The sequence below is a fragment of the Onychomys torridus genome, chromosome 5 (assembly GCF_903995425.1).
Source record: "Onychomys torridus chromosome 5, mOncTor1.1, whole genome shotgun sequence".
Classification (NCBI taxonomy): Eukaryota; Metazoa; Chordata; class Mammalia; order Rodentia; family Cricetidae; genus Onychomys; species Onychomys torridus.
In genome coordinates, this window is record NC_050447.1 from 2,937,523 (window position 1) to 2,958,751 (window position 21,229).

At 38.7% G+C, this 21,229-nt stretch overlaps 1 protein-coding gene across 1 annotated transcript in view; it reads left to right on the top strand.

Annotated features, from left to right (window-relative positions):
* Positions 1-21,229, top strand: part of Iqcm (IQ motif containing M) — a 402,626-nt gene that overhangs the window by 167,249 nt on the left and 214,148 nt on the right. Inside the window, exon 8 of the mRNA XM_036187564.1 lies at positions 12,134-12,329. Coding sequence (XP_036043457.1) covers positions 12,134-12,329 — 196 coding nt within the window. The remainder of the gene's footprint in view (positions 1-12,133; positions 12,330-21,229) is intronic.

Sequence of the window (21,229 nt, forward strand, 5' to 3'; positions counted from 1 at the left end):
TTAATTTGAATTCTAAGCTTTGGCCTTTGTTCATTTATGGAAGTCTGCCAAAATATTTGTTTTATTGTGTTCTTTGTAAACTGTGATTCATCTATCAGAGCTGTTTTATCATCCATTGCAGTATCAGTTTTTACATTAGACATTGGTTTATTCAGTTGTCCTGGAGAGGAATGTCTTCCACAGTGGCTGGGAATGTTCTTACCACATTTGATTTGGGGGCCTGCAAGAGGCCCCCTGAGGTGTTTCCCACTACTAAAGGGTTGCCTCATATAGCTATGTTTGATCTGCACTCACTGGTCCAATGTCGGCCTTTGCCACATCTTCTACATAATCCAGGAGGTGGTTGGGGTCTTCTGTTTAGGCTATTCCTAGAAGGAGTATTACTTCTAGAATTACCCCATGTACAGTTTTTTTTTTATATGACCTGGTGTACCACATTTAAAACATTTGGTATCACGGGGCCTTCTTACACCTCTGGGATTTGTCTCTCCTACCCAAGCCTCATTACTGTAGTTAAGAGATTCAACACTATTAGTATACTGAATCCATTCTTCCAAAGGAGCTGATCTGATCTTTAATGGCATAAGTATTCTTTTGCATTCTGTATTAGCATTGTCGAATGCCAAGGACTCAGTTAATACTTTTCTTAATTCTTTATCTGATACAGCTTTTGTTATAGCTGTGTTCAGCCTTTGTAAAAAATCAGTGAAGGGTTCATGTGGTCCCTTAAATATCTTTGTGTATACCTCAGTTGCTTTTCCAGGTTCTGGAATTTTTTCCCAAGCATTTAGAGCTGTTGTATGGCATAGGGATATTGTATGCTCATCATAAATGGCTTGTACATTCCTGTCAGCGAAACATCCCTCACCAAGTATTTGATCTTGGGAGATCTCAAAACCTCTGAGTTTGCTTTGTTGTTCTAAATTTCTTGCCTCTTCTCTCAACCAGCTTTTCCACTGTAACTGCTGGCTATATTCTAGAACAGCTGAAATTAACTGATGCCATTCATCCAGAATGATTCTATGTGAGGTAGGCCACGAATTTAACATCAGTTTTACAAAAGTGGAGTGTATCCCATATGTGACTACTGCTTCCTTTATATTTTTAAAGTCCCTTGTTGAAATTGGTTGTAATGTATATGTCGTATATGGCTCTGGGTGTGTGTCATCTGCTGGCTTCAGATGTTACAACCTGTATGGTCTTGCCCTTCTGCTTATTAGATCCCTTGTCATGTTTATTTAGAGTTTCCTCCAGGGCTTGTAAATGAGCACCTAGGGTCTGTTCCAGGGAGTAAACCTCCTCTCTTGTACAGGATTCCAGATTTTTCATGGAATCATGGAAGTTTTTATGTTCTTCTGAAACACATGATTCCATGGACCTTATCTTATCAAGTAATGATAATTTTTCTTCCTTATATATTGTCTGAGTAGCTACAACTTCACTCTGGAGAGTTATTGTTCTATCCATTAAATACTCATATTTATTATCAATAAAAGCAATTTTGGGTACAAGCTTGTTTTGTAAATTCTGGTTAGCAGATTCCAGAGAGAGACTCTTTTTTATGTAAGTCCTGGCCAGCAGATTCCAGAAAGAGAATCCTTTTCTGTAAGCCTTCATTGTTATCTTTTAAAGCCTGTATCAGTCCCAATAATGACTCATCTTTGTTCTTATTATTAAACCAGTGTTTGAACACTGTGTGAATTATTACAATGAATGTCAAAATGGTACAGGCCAGATATGTCTTAGGGAGGTCGTATATTTCCAGGAAAATGTCATTCATCATACAGTCAAAAAGGTTATTAAATTCTTGTGAGGTAATGTTGTCAGCCATATTACAAGAATTACTCAAAATTTGTTAGTCAGTTTTAAGGTGTAAAATTATCAAGTACTTTTACTTGAAAGAAGCTTACCTTTCCGTGGTTTTAGGGGGTGCAGTAGCACTTTTCAGCCAGCAGGAGGCGTTGGTATAGCTCCAAAGCAAGGCCTGCTGGCGACCTTGGCTGGCGACAGCTGAAGGCTGGAGCCAAGATGGGGGGGAGCCGGCACTCAGGGAGGTGTGGGAACGCCTCACTCACAGCGGTTTTCACTGGTCTGGGGGATAAGCTAGGGAACTGAGACCGGACTAGCTGCTCCCTTTTTTGGGAATGGAACCATGTAGGCGTCACCTGGTTAAATGGAACTTTGCAGGCAGGTTTAGGTACCTGCCAGCCGGGGAGGAGGCTGAGGGAGGGAGCCGCCTAGGCCTTTGGAATTTGCCCCACGTGAGCGCCAGATATTGGTGAAATTATTAAGGCCACTCTACGTAGTTAAAAGGGAGGTTTATTTTGTGGGCTAACTTACAAATGAAGGGGTAGGTTGCAGGGTCTGGCAAAGGTATAGTGCTGTCCGGCAGTGTTCTCTGGAGAACTCTGCTCGGTCTACCTCCAGCATCCAGGGTCCGGGAACCAAGAGAGAGACCTCTTCCCGATCCTTGGTCTTCCGCTTCCTCCTCCGCCCTGCCTTGTGGGTGTAACCATTACCGAAGCCTCAATGGGGGTTGGAATTTCCACACCAATGCTGGGATGGCTATCCACTACACAGGGACACTTTGCTCAGTCTGGAAGGAGGGGAGGGGACCTGCCTGTACTGAATCCACCAGGTTTAAATGAATCCCCAGGGGTGCCTTGATCCTGGAGGAGATGGGAATGGAGGGGAGGGCCTGGGGGGAAGGTGGGGGTGGGAGCGGGAGTGGGGAGGACAGGGGAACCCATGGCTGATGTATAAAATTTAAAACACATAATAATAAAGAAAAAAAAAAGGTCTGGCCTTTCCCCCTTGATCTCTAGGCAATCTTTACTTATTAACGCACAAATAAAATATCACTACAATCTCTATTATAAAGAACATTTCCAGAAAACAGGACCTTGCACACAAAGTTGGAATCAATTTGAAATGAACAGACCAATATTCCCTTTGTGCACTCGCCTGTGTGCTGCAAAAGTGCTCTAATTCATAAGCTAGGCTCCTCCAGACTGCTTCTCTATGCTAAGGTTGAAGAAATGATTGTAGTGCTTGAAATGAATTTGCAATTAAAAATTGCTCTTGTATTTTGAGGAAAAACTTGGAAAATCTAATCTGAGTAGCAGTAGCAGCAGTAAAAACAACAAACCCTAGTGATGGGCTGGGAAATTCTTTCTGGCTCGCCTCTTCCTTGCCTCTTCTTCTTTCTTTGGTTGCCTTCAGCCATTTACTGTCTGAAATATTCTAGAAATCTATTTGTAAATAAAAAAGTACCCTGCCCAGAAATTCAGACACTCTTTGAGACTTTAAATAGGATATCAGCCTCCACTTTCTAATATGGCCATATTAAAACAGACTATAGACCTATGAGTGGCCAGAAATAGACTGGCACTTTGGGGGAGTCAGGGGAAGAAGTTGGGACCCCGGGCAGCATTACAAATAGTAATAGTGAAAAGGACAGAAGAAAGCTCAGAAGAAAGCACACCCCATTCTGATGTTTTAATGTACTTTAAGATTTTGCCTAAATTAAAGTGGCATTGTCTTCTACTTCAGGAAGATTGCATCTCATTTTAGAAAGTCCCAGGAATGTCCTCGGATTTCTGAAGTGAGCAACTTTTGATGGCATGAAGTACTCAACCCTTGGAGAGATCTGGAAATGGATAATATGGAGACAGAATATTTCTTTTCTTAAAAGTTGAATTCAATGCACTGTTTTTGTACTAAGTAGACTTTATTTAGGCGATTAAGTAGGACACTAACTTGTTTGGCTCTCTCCCAGGTTGCTTTCAAATCTCACATTTCAAGCACGAGGCACCACATGTTTGTGCTTCAAGACTGCACATTCAGGAAATGAAAGCCCTCAACACAGCTTGGTAGCAGAAGATCCAAGTCCAAGTAAATTGTGTAAATTATAACTCATTTCAAAGCATTTGGACAAAGCAGGCATGCGAGTCTAATCAGGAAACTTGTGATATTCACTTTGTGATAGTGCAAGTTGGATGAGGAATTGATGGAATGCATCATCAATCTCTCAATGTATTTCTGAATTTGGCAACCTGGACTGGTTTTGTCATGTGTTTGCTGCTTAAAAAGTATTTGACTTTAAAACAGCTAAAATAAATACCCTTTAATCACTTTTAACCTATTAGCAGATGGACAAACAGCACTTTTTCTAAATGGGGCATACACAGTATTTTCATATCAGCCCAAACTGGTTGATAGCAATATCTAAACCAACCTCTAAAGCTGATTTAGTGTTTAATATATTATCATATGAGCATTAGTATTTGAAAGAAAATTCCCCATTTAATTGTTTGTCTATCTCAGGGTCAATAATGCTTAGACACAATTAACTTACTAATTAATTTCTTGTTTTTTTTTCTCACATGTAATTTTATTTAATTGTTTCTTCTGTCTCTGAACCCCATTTGATTTGATACTTTGATTATTTATTTGTCAACTTCAAGTGGAAAATCCGAATGCAGCCATGGCTCTTTTGTCTTTCCACTTTCTTATAATGAAGTTAGATTATGGGGACATGCACTGACAAATAAAGTGGTCTTTCTTGGTAAAATCTAGTTTATGTGTAGACTCTAAAGACTCATATTTTTACTGTTGTAAGGATAGTTATAGAGACGTTTTGGTGGCCAAGAATCTCCATGAAAAGTGACATTTCTCTCTTTATCACAACTTTGATAAGACATGGTAAACAGAGGTATATTTCAAATTTTTTTTGGAGGGTAAACCATGGCTGATTTCTATGGATTCCTTTGACCTTTGTGTATCTGGCAGCCACAGACAGTGTCCATATATCATCCACTCCTCTCCTTGGATCCTGACTGAACATTCTGTGACAGAACATGTAGGTGTGGTGTGGCTACATCTTTCATGTACTACAAGCACAGACAATCAAATGAAAACTGCAATGCTAACCTTTCTGTTGGCAATCATAGTTTTGCCCCCTGTGATTTTTATCACAGAGCAGAAGGGCGCTGATTTTGTTTTTGTGAGGTTAGAAAGTCACCAGACTTTTCTCAGAAGTCAGAATAGTAAGTTATGCTGAGATAAGTATTTTAAGGATTAAAGGAGAAATTACAAAGTTAAAACATAAAGAAAGTGAGTTGCTAATCCTGTCAAATATATAACTAATTATATTTTCTTTGAAAATATACATTAGGGTTTTTTTGTTTGTTTGTTTTTTTGTATGCTGGTCTATCTCAAAAGATTTGAGCAAAATTAAAAAACTAGAAAAGCAACCAATTTTCCTTTACAACCCAATGCTTTCTATGCAGTCTACATATTAATGGAATATTTGCACCAGTTTTTGTAGACGATGAGTCAGAATTGTGCAAGATGGGTATTTCTTCTCTCCAAAGAGTATAATCCACCTGTGGTTAGGAACACTGCTAATACACTGCAGTAACATTTTGGCATGTTGATTCCTACTTTTATTTATATGCATTTTAAACAAAAGATTACAAGCATTAGTATATGTAGTTTAATATCTTTATTCTCCAAATTTTGAAGTTATAAGACTTTTATTATTATATAATCGACAATGGTTTTGTGACTTTATCATTTATTGACTTAATCTAACAACTTACTTAGATATTTATAAAATCATTCATTATAGATGAAGTCATGGTGGATATTTTCATGCATGTGGCTTTTCCCATAATTTTCAGAAAGGGTAGTGACTAGTTTTTATTCTCATAATAGCAAGTTAATTTCTTGAATAGTCCATGCAGTCAAGAATAATGTTGACATTTCTTTAATAAAACTTTTTTTAATTGAAAATAGATCCTTCTCTCATATGGTACAACCTGACTACAGTTTCCACTCCCTCAAATCCTCCCAGTTCCCTCCCCTCTCCCCCATATCCACTTCTTCTTGGTCTCCCTTGAGAAAAGAGCAGGCCTCCAAGAGGCAACAACTAAACACTACAAAACAAGATAGAAGACAAGGCCAAGCCTTCATATTGAGGCTGGACATAGCAACCCAACAGGAGGAAAGAATCTCAATAGCAGGCCCAAGAGTCAGAGATATACCTGCTCCAACAGTTAGGAGTCCCCCAGAATGCCAAGCTAAAAGCCATAGCATACATGCAGGCCCCGTGCTTGTCACTTCAGTCTCTGTAAGTCCATGGAGCCTTGCTTAGTTGATTCTGTGGACTATTTCCTTCTGCTCCATCCCTTCTGACTCCTACTTCTGCCCCCTCACCCGCAGTATCCATCATCTTTGAATAGGGGACCTGATGGAGACCTCCAATTTAGACTTTCTCTGCCATATGTCTGGCTGTGGGTCTCTACACCCGCTCCCAACTGCTGTCAGAGGAAGCCTCTCTGATGAGACTAAACAAGGCACAGATAGGCAGAACATCATTAGGAGTCATTTCACTGTTTTATTTTGGGTTTTTGTTTTGTTTTGTTTTGTTTTTTGTTGTTTTGGTTTTTTTTTTTGCTTTTGTTGTTTGTTTGCTTGTTTTTTTGGATAGTTATGTTTGGTTCTACTCTAGGTCTCTGGTCTGTGCTGTCTCTGGTTCCTGGTCATCCTGGACAGTGTAGAGTATGGGCTTCCTCTGGTGGGGTGGGCCTCAATTTAAACCAAACACCAATTGGTCACTTCCACAAGTTCTGCACCACCATTGCCCCAGCACATCTTGCCCACAGGACAAATTGTAGGTCAAAGGTTTTGTGACTGGGTTGGTGTTCACGTTTCTCTTTTGTAGCCTGCAGAATACCTTCCCGCACCAAAGAGACTAGAATCTTTAATAAAACCTTTAATGAAATTTGTGTAGTGTTTCCTTTATAATTTTGAAGATGAAAACAATGGTGTCATATTATTTCTATTTTAACAAAGTTGTTGTGGAAACATTTTCCCTTATGTTTCTCATAAGATTTTTGAAAAACCATCTTCATGTTTTAATTAATGACAATAAAAACTTTACTTGAGACTATAATAAGATCTTCAAGGCAGTCTGTTTTGTTATCACAAACCAAACTTAGAAGTCATTACTCCTAAATCAGGATATATAGTGAGATAGTATGCAACATATTTCATTTTATGAGGATATGATATTGTTTCTTAGAGATATGTTTTTTTAATTGAGTTATGCACACTTTTATGAAGACTAATTTGGATACTAGAAACTTTTAAAATAGCTATTAATTTTTCATTCTGGAAATGAGTAAGTCTGAGCTATATATGAAGGGAGGCAGCAAACGTCTTTTGCCTGTGTGCATGCTCTTCTTGTGTTAGGTGAATAGCAGCTAATTGAGTAACTGATGTTTGAATTTATGTATGGGGTTATAAAAATTAGCACTGAATGAGTTAAAACAATTATTTTTTTGAACTCAGTGATAGCTTACAGAAAAGAGTTTGAAATTTCAATTATTTTAGGGATATTTGTCTGCTTTGTAGATGAAGATTCATTCACAAGGCACAATTTGACACACATAACCTTGTTCAGCAACTGAGGCTTTAATACTGCTTTATTAGAGCAATCTTATTAATATATGAAGAACAAGGAATGAAGTAAACACATAAAGACATGTCACATCACATGACAATGAGTAAGGCATCAGTAACTTCCTTCCAGAAGACTGACCCATCCTTTAGTGTCCCATTAGTTTTTCAATACAGATTTTTAGGGTGGTGTACAACACAGTGGGTTCAGCATGTCACTTTTGTATGGATATGCCATTGTTCTTTGTTCTTGTTCACTCCTGTCTCTACATGCTTTTGCTGCACCCCTTCCCTTTCTAGCTGTGCCAGATATTGGTTGTAGTATTTAGGAAACTCCCCAAAGTTAAAAGGGAAGTTTATTTTGTGGGGTAACTTACAAGTAAAGGGATAGGTTATAGGGTCTGGGAAAGATGTAGCACAGTCCAGCAGTGTTCTCTGGAGAACTCTGCTCAGTCTACCTCCAGTGTCCAGTATCCAGGAACCATGAGAGCTGGCACATCCAGATCTCAGGTCTTAAGGGCTCCTGTCTTGGCCCTGACTCATAGGCATGACAGTTATTGGAAGCCTCAATGGGGGTAGTACTTCCAGGTCAAAGCTGGAACAGCTACCCACTACACTTCTTCCTCAGTTAATTCTAGCTCTCCTGTATCCTGGGCTGGCCTCAAACTTGCTATGTAGCCTAGGCTAGCATTGAAATCCTGCTTCTCCTACTTCCTAAATTCTAATATTATAGGCAGTGACACCACAACCAGCTATGATTCTTATTAAAATTTAGAAATATTAATCCAATGAGCTCAATAAAGGTATTTTTACATATTTAACTTATTTTACAGATAAAGTAGTTAGCATGTATTCTTAATTTTTATAACATATATACATATGTATATATATATATATATATAGTGAATTTGTAACTTACAATGTATACAAAAATTTCATTAGGGATTTGTTTTCTTAAACACTGACAGATTCATTGGCAACATTTCTGTGCCACTTAGAGGCTATTCATTATAGTGCATACAAGTTAAGGAAATTAATAAATTACATGTAGCCATTCAAAGAGTTTTTCTCAAACTTTGCTAGGAAATAAGTAGGAATTATACATTAATGATCATCATGATGGTCTTGGATTAAGAAGCTCTGCTTCTGGATGAGAAGTTATTCTGACATCCTGGTGACTCCTTCTGTTCCATATAGCAGATGCATGGCTGTGACAGCAGCTTCAGCCTGTACTCATTAGTCATTTCTTTCTGTAATAATTATTTTATTATTATGTGTTTTAATTTTATACATCAGCCATGGGTTCCCCTGTCCTCCCCCCTCCCACCCCCACCCCCACCTTCCCTCCAGCCCCTCCCCTCCATTCCCATATCCTCCAGGACCAAGACACCCCTAGGGATTCATTTAAACCTGGTGAATTCAGTACAGGCAGGTCCTGTGCCCTCCTTCCAGGCTGAGCATGTGTCCCAGTGTATAATCTTCATAAATCTGTCATGCTTCCCATGTTCATTTCAGAAAACACAATTGATGACATGTGTGCATCAATTATCCAACATGTTATCATACAGCATGTGGGAAAATGTGAGGGAAAGGCAGAAACAGCCTCCTGGTGAATAGAATGAGTGGTATCAGGTATGCTCAGCAGGAATTCCCAATAACAACAGTTTCTGTATGTTAACTCCATTGGGATGTAGCCATTGATCTCTTGGAACTAAGAAAATATCGTTGACCCCCAAGGGCAGTGACAAACTTCATGACTTTCATAATGTCATCCCAGGAAAGGCTTGTAGCATCTTTTAAAGTAAGAATAAAAAGTAGTTCAGGGCTAATGACAGTAAATATCAGGGATACAAAATTTTGCAAAAGTGAATCGTAAAAAGGAAGGAAATGATTTACAAGCATTAACAAAGTAAATGTTTTTTTAGTATCAGTAAGTTTTTGCTATCTAGGGAAATTATATTAAAGACATGAAATAGATCCTTCTGCCAAATTAAGAGCAGACGGTACTTAAAAATCAACTTGTTGCTGTTAACAGAAAGGATTTCACATTGAATTTTACTCTTTCTTTTTATCCAACCTGTGTGACATTTGTGATTGGTTTTTCAGTGTTGGGAATCAATTTCAGGACCATATGCATGCTAGAAAACCACTCTTGTTTAGTTAAATTCTCTGCCCCTGTATGTAACATTTTATAGCCATGAATTTATAAGCCTTTACCTATTTTATTATTGTCCTTATCAAAATTCATCTGTCTCAATTTATTATACGTTTAGCTTCTTTTCAGACCCTTTATTTGTAAGAACAGTTCAAGTTTTTCTAGCAAATCTTCTATAAATTATTCTATCTCAGTTTTCTCTGCTGTAAATGCTAGTTATTATCCAACTATTATTGATCAATGTCTGTATATTTAGGCCCTGAGATAAAATTTTTCTTTTTAGTTGTTAAAAAAAATCACTTCCAACATTTTTAAAATGTTTACATTTCTTAAAAAAATTATCATTTTCAGAACACCATACATGAGCTCAAGAGCTATATTACTACTGACCCTCCCTCCTTCCCTCCCTCCCTCCCTCCCTCCTACTGAGACCCACCTCTCCTTCCCAAATCATGATCTCTTCTTTAATTATTACTGTTGTGTGTGTGTGTGTGTGTGTGTGTGTGTGTGTGTGTGTGTGTGTGTGTTTATACATCTACATTTGTAAGCATATTTGCATGTGTGTGCTGATCACTTGGAATGGACAATTTATGTAGGAGCTTGCTCTTAGAGGACACTGCTTCCTCCTATTTCTGGAGCCACTGACCACCTCTAACTCTTCATCTAGAGGTGGAGCCTTGAGGAATTTCCCTTGTTCACAAAGGCCAGTCAGTTAGTGTTGCCATTATGCTTGTTTTGTTCAGGCATCCATGTTTTGGGGATTTCTTGAGTGTATTTTCCCGGTTATGTCTAGGAGATGCTATCTAGCAGCACGTGTGTCCTGGGCCTCTGGCTCTTAAATTCTTACTCTCAGAATTCATTGACTGACTGGAGTTCCTCATCTAGAATTAAGGCATGGCAACTCATGTTGTCATTATACAGGTATTATTTGTACAACCATACTGTTCATAGTTCATGGGTGTAGTTGCCCTGCCATGGGGAGAAGACACTATCTAGCAGCTAGTGTCCTGGTCCTTTGGCTCTTAAAAATCTATGGATTATCTACATTCTAATTTTTCTATAGAATTATCTGTAAATGAAGTTGAAGCTCATATTCCAGAATAACGTGATACTGATATTCCTGTGACATACAAGACAGTGCATATTAGAAGATAACACAGCCTGCAAGACAAACTGTAGAAGAAAATAGAAAAGATATATGAGATTCCTTGCTATCTGCTGGCAACTAAGCTTTGATGGCTGTGCAGATATCAAAGTCAGACTCTCAGTTCTTCAGATACCAAGGGAAGAGAAATAATAACATATGTAAAACAAAACAAAAGAGATTTGCTCAAGAACCCACTTAATGCAGAAATAAAAAACAGGCTAGAAGAAAATAAAGCTAAACCACAGTTAGTTTGAGTCAGAAATTTACTCTGAGAATTAGAAAACTGGGTGTGAAATTCTGAGGCCTGTGAACCAGAGAAGAGGCAGCTATGGTGGGTGGGCTGCCCTGTGGATCTCCTTTAGGTATGTGCCCAGGAGACATATAATAGTTCTGCTTTTTAGTTTCTATATGCTAAGAATTTTCAAGAGAAGTAGACTCTGAGAGACTTTGAGAAACCAGTCACCATGTTAAAAATAAATCATATCTATGATTTTTATAGATACAAAGTTACCAAGGCTACATATTCATGCTACATACATGCTCATGGCAGAAAACTAGCATTTTCTTCTATGCTCATTATCAGTACTGCAGGGTTATTCACATTAGTACGGAAGGCTGATCACAGTCTCGAGGATGATCCTTGGGTGGCCTCTCCTGTGGCCCATGATCCACCATGCTTGCTGCACTGCTGCCCCCTATCAGGTCTACGATCAGAAGTAATTTTCAGATGATGCTGGGTTGGCATATAAGTGACAAATGACAGCATATTTAGAGTAGAACTGTAGGGACATGAAAAGTATTTGGACTAACCTTTCCTCTGAATAACTGTGGATAAGTTTGAAAGATTCACTTTCTTTTGGATTTCCTTCTTTTGGAAGTTTAATGTTGCACATGGTATATTGATTCTAGCATTTTCAGCTTTCTTTGGGAACTTTATCAGCATGGTTAAGTGAGATGTTATATTAAATTCTATGTACAAATCATAGTTAATTTCTTATTTCTATACATTTGTCATTGAAGGCTGACCTAATAGTAAAGGCCTGTAATCCCAACTTCTCTAGAGGCTGGTGCAGAAAGTTCATGAGTTCAATACCTGCAAGGGATACAGTGAGTTCAAGGGCACTTTGAATAACCTAGTAAGACTGTGTCTCAAATTAAAAAGATATTAAAGAGCTAAAGATGTAGCTCAGTGGTAGAGTGCTTGTATGGGAGGTCCTGGCTTCAATCCTGAGTACTAAGGAGTGTGTGTGTGTGTGTGTGTGTGTGTGTGTGTGTGTGTGTGTGTATTCATCATCTAAAGAATTTAAGTCTGTAGATATGTTTATTTTTCTAATTATCACTAAGAAGTTTTAATATTTTATTTTTAGGGCAAAGGCTGTTCCAAAGTCAGATAAATTAGACAGTAAAGTTAAAAGAATTGGACCACACATAGAAATTTACCAACTGTTCCAGGAAAGAAACAAACTCATCTTTACTAAAAGAATTATTAAACTGATTACTATCACACAAGCATTTATCAGGGGATGGCTTGAGCGCAAAAGACTTCAAAGGCTAAAGACGAAGGTAAGAGGTACCTTGCAGATAAGATTTCTTACATAGATTCAATTATAAAATTTTGAATAGTCTGCCTGGAAATAGCTGTTTAATTTTCTAACTAAGTTCTATCTACACATTTTTTATTAAGTAAATGAAATGAGTAATCTGCACTGGGAATAGTTTTGTCTTCTGAGAAATTGAACATTAAATAAAATACTAGGCTTACCCAAAGCTTGGCAGGTCTGGAACCAGAGCAAAATGTCTTTTTGTATTTTGCTATTTATTTTCTAGTTAGAATAACTGGATACTTTTTGCTTTCCAAGATCCTTGGTATTCTTGCAGTTGGTCAAATGTTTCCTTTTGAAAATAACTGTGTGCAACTCTTCCCTTCCTCAACATCCACCTTGGCAACTTTTAGAAACAGCAACCCCAACTTTCAGAATAAACCACAAGGATCTCTTTTGGCTGCCCAAATACAAGAAAAGCCCAAATGGATGGCTCTTGATAAAACTGTGAGAACATAATAAATGTCCTCTTCTTGAAGGCTAAAGCTTGGGAAACTATCAAGAACGAAGTAAATGAGAAAGAAAGGCACACATTTTTAATTAGCCCTCTGGAAGGGACTTACAGTGTGTCTCCTCTGGAAGGTGTAACATAAACCTTAAATGATCTTATTAATAATATCAAGCCTGGGGCTGGGTATTGGGGTGAGTGTTGGAAGACTAGAGAAACAGAACAAGCCACAGCTTCTTTATCTCGCCAATTCCTCAACTGATTCTGTTTTCTCAGACTGGCGGCCTCTGTGTCCTCATCCAGAATGAATCTCAGCTGAACTGTTGCTCAAAAGCCTAAAAGCTTAACCAGCTCTAGTTCCTAGTTTTCATGCCTTATATACCTTTCTGCTTTCTAACATCACTTCCTGGGATTAAAGGCATGAGTCACCATGCCTAGCTGTTTCCAGTGTGGCTTTGAACTCACAGAGATTCATGCCTCCAGAAGGCTAGGATTAAAAGTGTGAGTGCCACCATTTTCTAGCCTCTGTATCTAGTGGCTGTTCTGTTCTCTGACCCCAGATAAGTTTATTAGGGTGCACAATATTTTGGGGAACACAATACCACCACAGGAAGGGACCTATGGTTGTGTCCCCTCTGGAAGGGACCTACAATTGTGTCCGCTGAGCATCTATGTCTCAGAACACAGGTGCCTGCTTGTTCATAAGTATAAGCATATGCATTATATTATCATTATATATGATAACATATGTTATTATATATCATTCTGATATTAAATCTAATTTATTTATAAAAAGTAAATTCTTTTTATACTTAACCCATAACTAATTCTTTTAGGCAACTGTTGTATCTGTTTTATAAAAGAAGAAATCCAAACTCAGATATGTTAAATCAAGTACTCAGAGTCGAGTCAAAGATGATGAATACCTGTTTGACACAAAAGACTATGCTTATTCGACATGTCCTTTCACCTACTTCAACTGCTTTGGGCAAGACTATTTCTGAATTCAATCAAAGCTGTGTCATAGACCTTTCTCTGTAGCTCAGACCCAGGTATTATGTTGCCTACTTAAAATTTACATAGTTAGGTCACACTTCTTTTAGCCTGAAATGAACTTATTTTCTAACTTTCCCAAGTGCCTTCTCTCTTGCACTACCTATGTTCAAGTACAGGTCACTGCCTAGAATTGTCTGCATTTTTGACATTTTTATTGCTGTACCCAATTGTTATGAGGTTCACATATTTTTTTTCTATTTTCTTTTTCTCTGCTTTCCCCCTAAGATTTTATCTTAATCTGCTCTCACATGAATAATTACAGTGGATTTCCAGCTGATTTCATTGACTGTGAGCTTTTTCTCATTTAATCCTCTGTAGTATATGTCATATTTATAAACTCTTACCACTTTTCCCTACTTCTCATGGTCTTATGCTGCCTTACACTGACTGGACATGAAGTGTGAACTTCCTGATATGGACATATGACCTCTTGTCTATGACTTCTGTCCAGATCAGCATATGGTACTCCTTCACATATTCTTTAGAAATTAGTAAACTCCACGATTTGAATGTACAGTTATTTTGTGGTTTTGATTACTTTTAATCTTAGCCAGGAAAACTCTGTCTGTTGCTTCTTTTAATAAACTCCAAGTTACTGAGTCAACCAACCCTCCAATTCCTTAGTTCACAGTGTAGATAGGCAACCAACCCTCCCGTTCCCTGGTCCACAGTACAGACAGGCAAGCAATCCTTCCATTCCCTGGTCCACAGTACAGAGAGGCAACCAATCCTCCTGTTCCCTGGTCCATAGTGCAGAGAAGTAACCAACCCTCCCATTTCCTGGTTCACAGTACAGAGAGAAAACCAACTTTCCTGTTACCTGTTCCACAGTGCAGAGAGGCAACCAACCTTCCTGTTCCCTGGTCGATTGTGCAGACAGACAACAAACCCTCCCATTCCCTGGTCCACAGTACAGAGAGGCAACCAATCCTCCCATTCCCTGGTTCACAGTGTAGAGAAGCAACCAACCTTCCCGTTCCCTAGTCCATAGTGCAGACAGACAACCAATCCTCTGGTTCCCTGGTCCACAGTACAGAGAGGCAACCAATACTCCCGTTCCCTGGTCCACAGGGCAGAGCTGCCATCTACACTCTTCTGTCCAGTTCTCTACATTAAAATATTCTGTACTGTGTATACAACTGTGCAATGCTTAGTGTTGTCAAGTTGACAGGATGTAGAATCACCATGAAAGCAAATCTCTGGGCATGACAGTGAGGAATTATCTATACTGAGGTGGGAAAAGCTGCCCTGAATGGTGGCTGTACATTTATGGGCTGAATCCTAGACTGGATAAAAAGGGGAAAGCCAACTGAGCACTCATATTCATCTCCTTGCTTTGTGACTATAGACAGACTGACCAGCCTGGTACAATTGTTAAATCTCCCCTGCCATCATGGACTCTGTCTCCTAGGACTTGATAATAATGATGATAATGATAATAATACTAAATAACCTTCCTTGCATAGTTTTGTCAGTTATTTGGTCATAGCCAAGAGACAACCAACTAACACAGGCAGTACAGTTTTGTGGCTGAGTTGAAAGTATGTGGTTTCTATTTTTGTGTTCATATCACCGCATACTACCTTGACATACCATAAACAGTCTCTATCATTTCAATTGTATTATCTGCTATTTTTCATGTTCATTATCTCTTTATGTGCTCAAATTTTTTATTTGGGTTAGGTTATAACACCTGACATGTTTGTTGCTATTTTTAAATATATAAAAGTGTTTAACCTATGGTCTTTGCTCAATAAGTAACCATGAAATGAATAAGTTGATTCAATAAAACTTTATTTTAGAAGTTTACTATGGTACCCTAATGAGGCACAACTTTAGCGTTCTATGTGCACAGTTTTTATATCTTATATAATTTAACTGTATTATTTCAAGCTGTCAAAAAGAACCATAGTCATTCATAACCTCTGGAACAAAAATGGGTCCAGAAGTTTAGCAACATTGTAACTAAGATGAAGTTTAAAAGAAGAGGATGGTATGGAGAATATTGAATTTCACTGTGGCAGTAGAATCTGAGATGAAAACAATGGGAAGTACCTTTAGGGGATTAGAGCCAGTAGAAAAAAGATTGTGGGCTTTTGTTTGGTTACAAATTCTGTTCCGGTCATTGATTTTTTTTTTTTTTTTTTGGTTCCACCCCTGGCATGGCATTTTGTGAATTAGATGGCTTTTTTGTTGATATGGTTAAAGTTGTTCTGCCTACTGACAAAATCCTAGATGGACAGGCTTACTGTGCAATAAATCATGCATTAGGATCATGCCTACATGAGGGGTTGCTGTAGTGGAATTCGTGGTAGAAATTCTGCTCTAGAGGCTGCACAGCAAATCACTGGGTAATGGACGGAACTATGGTAATCCCTCCACTGGGAGACTTCCAAAGTCCTGTTCTTGGCTTGTACTTCAGAGCTCTTTGCTGTGGACAGTGTCTGCAGTGACTGTTCCATTTTCACTATTGCTTGTTTTTTTTGGTTTTTGTTTGTTTGTTTGTTTTTTGTTTTTTTGGTTTTTTTGTTTTTGTTTTCGGAGTTGAGGACCAAACCCAGGTCCTTGTGCTTACTAGGCAAGCGCTCTACCACTGAGCTAAATCCCCAACCCCACTATTGCTTTTTAAAATCCTCCTAGTCTGGGTATGTTTGGAAATAATGAAGCAGTGTTCAATTATTTTAGCAGTCATAAATCAAAAGATCATGAAGATTGTGATATTGAACTACCAGCACAATTTCTACCAATCAAGAAGTTCTTTTAAGAATCTGCTTATTAGTATATGATTTTGGTATAATAGTCCTAAAAATTTCAATGATACAAATAGAATAATTTCCTGAATACAATATCTCTAAAAAAATTTTTAATATCAATATTTTATTTATAATTTAAATAATTTTGTTCCTTAGGGAATGTTGGTCAAAATTTTAGGTTTAGGTTAAGAAGTATTTAAAATCTTAAAAATCCAAATTTCAAAGTTACTATAGCAATGTACCGTACATAGGTCAATGGTCTTTAATATTTTGGAGCTTACAAAAATCCTTTGAAAGTTTGATAGAATATTAATCACCTCTTATTGTTCTATGTCAAAATCCATAGCAACCACAAAGTCTGTTGTTCAGCCTATTCAGGGCTCTCACATTGACTTTTTATAGAATAATTTATTATATAAATATATAAATGTTTGGTTTCTAGGTACCTGGAGAACTTTCATTTTCTTAATAATATATCCTCTTTTATTTAATATTTATTATTATTATTATTATTATTATTATTATTACGTGTTTTAATTTTATACATCAGCCATGGGTTCCCCTGTCCTCCCCCCTCCCACCTCCACCCCCACCTTTCCCCCAGCCCCTCCCCTCCATTCCCATGTCCTCCAGGACCAAGACACCCCTGGGGACTCATTTAAACCTGGTGGATTCGGTACAGGCAGGTCCAGTCCCCTCCTTCCAGGCTGAGCATGTGTCCCTGTGTAAGCCCAAGGTTCCAAACAGCCAGCTCATGCACTAAGGACAGGTCCTGGTCCCACAGCATGGGAGCCTCCCAAACAGATCAAGCTATTCAATTGTCTCACTTATCCAGAGGGCCTGATCCAGCTGGGGGCTCCACAGCCTTTGGTTTATAATTCATGTGCTTTCTTTTGATTGGCTATTTGTCCCTGTGCTTTTTGCAATCTTGGATTCAACAATTCACGCTCTTGCAGTCCCTCATCATTCTCGACAGTTGGACACCTGGAGCTCCACCTCGGGCCTGGCCGAAGATCTCTGCATCCACTTCCATCAGTTATTGGATGAGAGTTCTAAGACGACTGCTAGGGTGTTTAGTCATCTAATCACCAGACTAGGTCAGGTCAGGCCCTCCCTTGACGACTGCCAGCAGTCTACAGAGGATGTATCATTGTGGATTGCAGGGGACCTCTCCAGCACTCTGCATATTCCTGTTCTTATGTGGTCTTCATTTATCATGGTCTGTTATTCCTTGTTCTCCCTTTCTGTTCTTGATCCAGCTGGGATCTCCTGCTCCCCTAAGCTTTCTTTCCCTCAAATCTTGCCCTTCATTACTCCCACTGTCATCTAGGTTATTCATGTAGATCTCATCCATTTCTCTGTCATTGGGTGATCCCTGTGTCTTTCCTAGGGTCCCATTTTCTAGGTAGCCTCCCTGGAGTTGTGAGTAGCAGTCTAGTCATCTTTGTTTTACATCTAGTATCCTCCTATGAGTGAGTACATGCCATGTTTGTCCTTCTGAGTCTGGGTTACCTCATTCAGGATCATTTTTTCTAGATCCATCCATTTGCCTGCAAACCTCATGATGTCATTGTTTTCTCTGCTGAGTAGTACTCCATTGTGTATATGTGCCATATTTTCTTTATCCATTCTTCAGTTGAAGGGCATCTAGGTTGTTTCCAGGTTCTGGCTATTACAAACAATGCTGATATGAACATAGCTGAGCAAATGCCCTTGTGGTATGATTGAGCATTCCTTGGGTATATGCCAAAGAGTGCTAGAGATGGGTCTTGGGGGAGATGGATTCCCAATTTTCTAAGGAAGCGCCATATTGATTTCCAAAGTGGCTGTAATTTGAGATAAAATTACATCAATTCAACAACATATATATTTTTGAATGTAATAATAGTCACTAAATATTGGGTTTAATTTCCTGGTATATGATTTTATAGAGCACTCATGCCTGTTAAAAGTACAAACGACTTTGAAAAATCTTTGGTACTATGTGAATACTTAATTTAACAAGGCCAGTCACTTGAGCCAAATGGCTGTATCTGGTTTAGGGGTTGGGCAGTGCCAGTATACTGATATGTAGAGCGTTCTAGTTTGTCAGATGGCTGTGAAGGCACAAAGAAAGACTACACCAATGGCCTTGGGTAAGATGGAACATATGTGGTGCTGGTAGATGTGATATTTTATTTATGATCTAACAAATAAAGCTTGCCTGGGGATCAGAGGACAAAGCCCGCCACTATATTAAACATAAAAGTCAGGCAGTGGTAGTACATGCTTTTAATCCTAGCATTTGGGAAGCAGAGATTCATCTGGATCTCTGTGAGTTCAAGGCCACACTAGGAACAGAGCCAGGTGTGGTGACACACACCTTTAATTCCAGCACTAGTTAACCTTAGAGCTCTGGAGGTCTGTACAGACAGACAGAAAGTGATCAAGCTGGGCAGAAAGAGGAAGTTATGTAGCTGGGTGGAGAGAAGAACTAAAATGGCAGGGCACAGAGAGATATATAAGGTGTGAGTATACAGGAAATAGCTCTCTTGGGCTGAGGATTTTCTAGCGGTAAGGACTTGTGGCTGGCTTGTTCTATTCGTCTGACCTTTCAGCTTCCACCCCAATATCTAGCTCTGGGTTTTCTATTAATAAGACCATTTAGCAATTTGTGTTACAGGCAGTCTTGGGCAGTAGAATTGGAGGAACCTAGAGATATTAGGCACAATAAGAGGGTTCTAAAAAGTCATGTTGAAAACCATATTGTTAAACCATATTATTAATCAATTGTAATTGTGACATTACCTAGATCAGTGACAAGAGATATAGATTTGAATGTGGGCTGTTCTGAATAGTGTTGGGGCAGAGGGTGACAAAAGAGGAATATGGTTTAGTATGCCTTTTCAGTAGCCTGGTGCATGGTGAGGATGGTTTGAGATATAGAGAAGTGTCAGTAGATAGGACTTGGGGTTGACTGGATGAAGAAAATGTTGAGGGAGGAGTCAATAAATTACCACCTTTCTGCTTTGAGTATCCTGGTAAGATGTTTGAACAGCACAGAATTTTTGATATTTTCAAGTAAGAGAATAGGAAGGAAAGAAAAGGAAGTAGGATACAGGTTTCAATACTGTCTTAGAGTTTCTGTTGTTGTGAAGAGACACCATGACAACTCTTATAAAGTAAAACATTGAATTGAGGTGGAGGCTTACAATTCAGAAATTCAATCCATTATCATCATGGCAGGAAGCATGGCAGCACAAAGGCAGACATGGTGCTGGCAACATCTTGATCAGAAGGCAATAGGAAGGACTGTGTCACTGGGAAGTATCTTGAGCACAGGGAACCTAAAGGCCATACCTACTCCAACATGGCCACACCTCCTCCCCCCAAGACCCTGGGTTCCATATCCTGGTCTACATCAGAAGACTTCTGCTTTACCCAGGGGCAAGGCCCAATCTTGGAACCCAAGGTATGACACTGCCCACTATCTGCTAATACTCGTTAAAGCCCACCTAGCAACCTCAGACTTCACCCCTCCTATGGGCTCCACACTTGGGCCCATAGACCCTTCAGCCTTAGGGGAGGCAATCTGGTCCTAGGAACCCCATGTAAGACAGCACCCACCACCCACAAAACCCCTTTAACCCTGCCCAACAATGCCAGATTGTGTACACGCATTCACACACACACACACACACACACAAAAACAAACAAACAAACAAACAAAAAAACCAACCAACCAACCAAACAAACAAAAAACAAAAACAAAAACAAAACACCCCTGACTCCATTACCTGGTCTACAACATCAGAAGAAAACATTTGCATTACCAGAGGCCAGGACAGATCTAGGGTCTGCAGGCTCCCAAATCCCCAGGGGGAACACTATTGGACCTGAAGACATGCTAGTCACCAGAATCCTTGGTCATTTAGGCCAGAAGACAGAGAGGAAAGAGAAATCTAGAAACAAAACATGCATCTAATGAAGACAAAATGCAGGAATCAATGCCTAGACCTATAATCATTCTGAATCCAGATGCCTAAACACTAGTGTAAGACACAATCAATAATAGAAATAGAAATATGGTATCACAGTTTAGACCTTAAAAATGACTTTATGAAGATAATAGAGGTCCTTAAAGAGAATATGAACAAATCTCTTAAAGAAACAGAGGAAAAGATAAAAAATTGGAAGAAATCAATAAATCCCTAAAAGAAAACCAAGAAAAAGCAGATGAAGGAAACTACTCAAGACTTTAAAATGGAAATAGAAGCAATAAAGAAATCACAAACAGAGGGAATCCTGAAAATGGAAAATCTAGGTAAATCAACAGGAACTACAGATGAAAGCATCATCAACAGAATACAAGAGCTGGAAGAGAGACACTCAGGTACTGAAGACACAATAGAGAAAACAGATTCATTAGTCAAAGAAAATGTTAAATCTAAAAAATACCTAACAAAAATGTTCCAGGAAATTTTGGACACTATGTAAAGACCAAGCATAAGAATAATAGAAATAGAAGGAGAAGAAACCCAGCTCAAAAACCCAGAGGATATATTTAGCAAAATCATAAAAGAAAAAATTTCCCAACCTGAAGAAGGACACGCCTATAAGGGTACA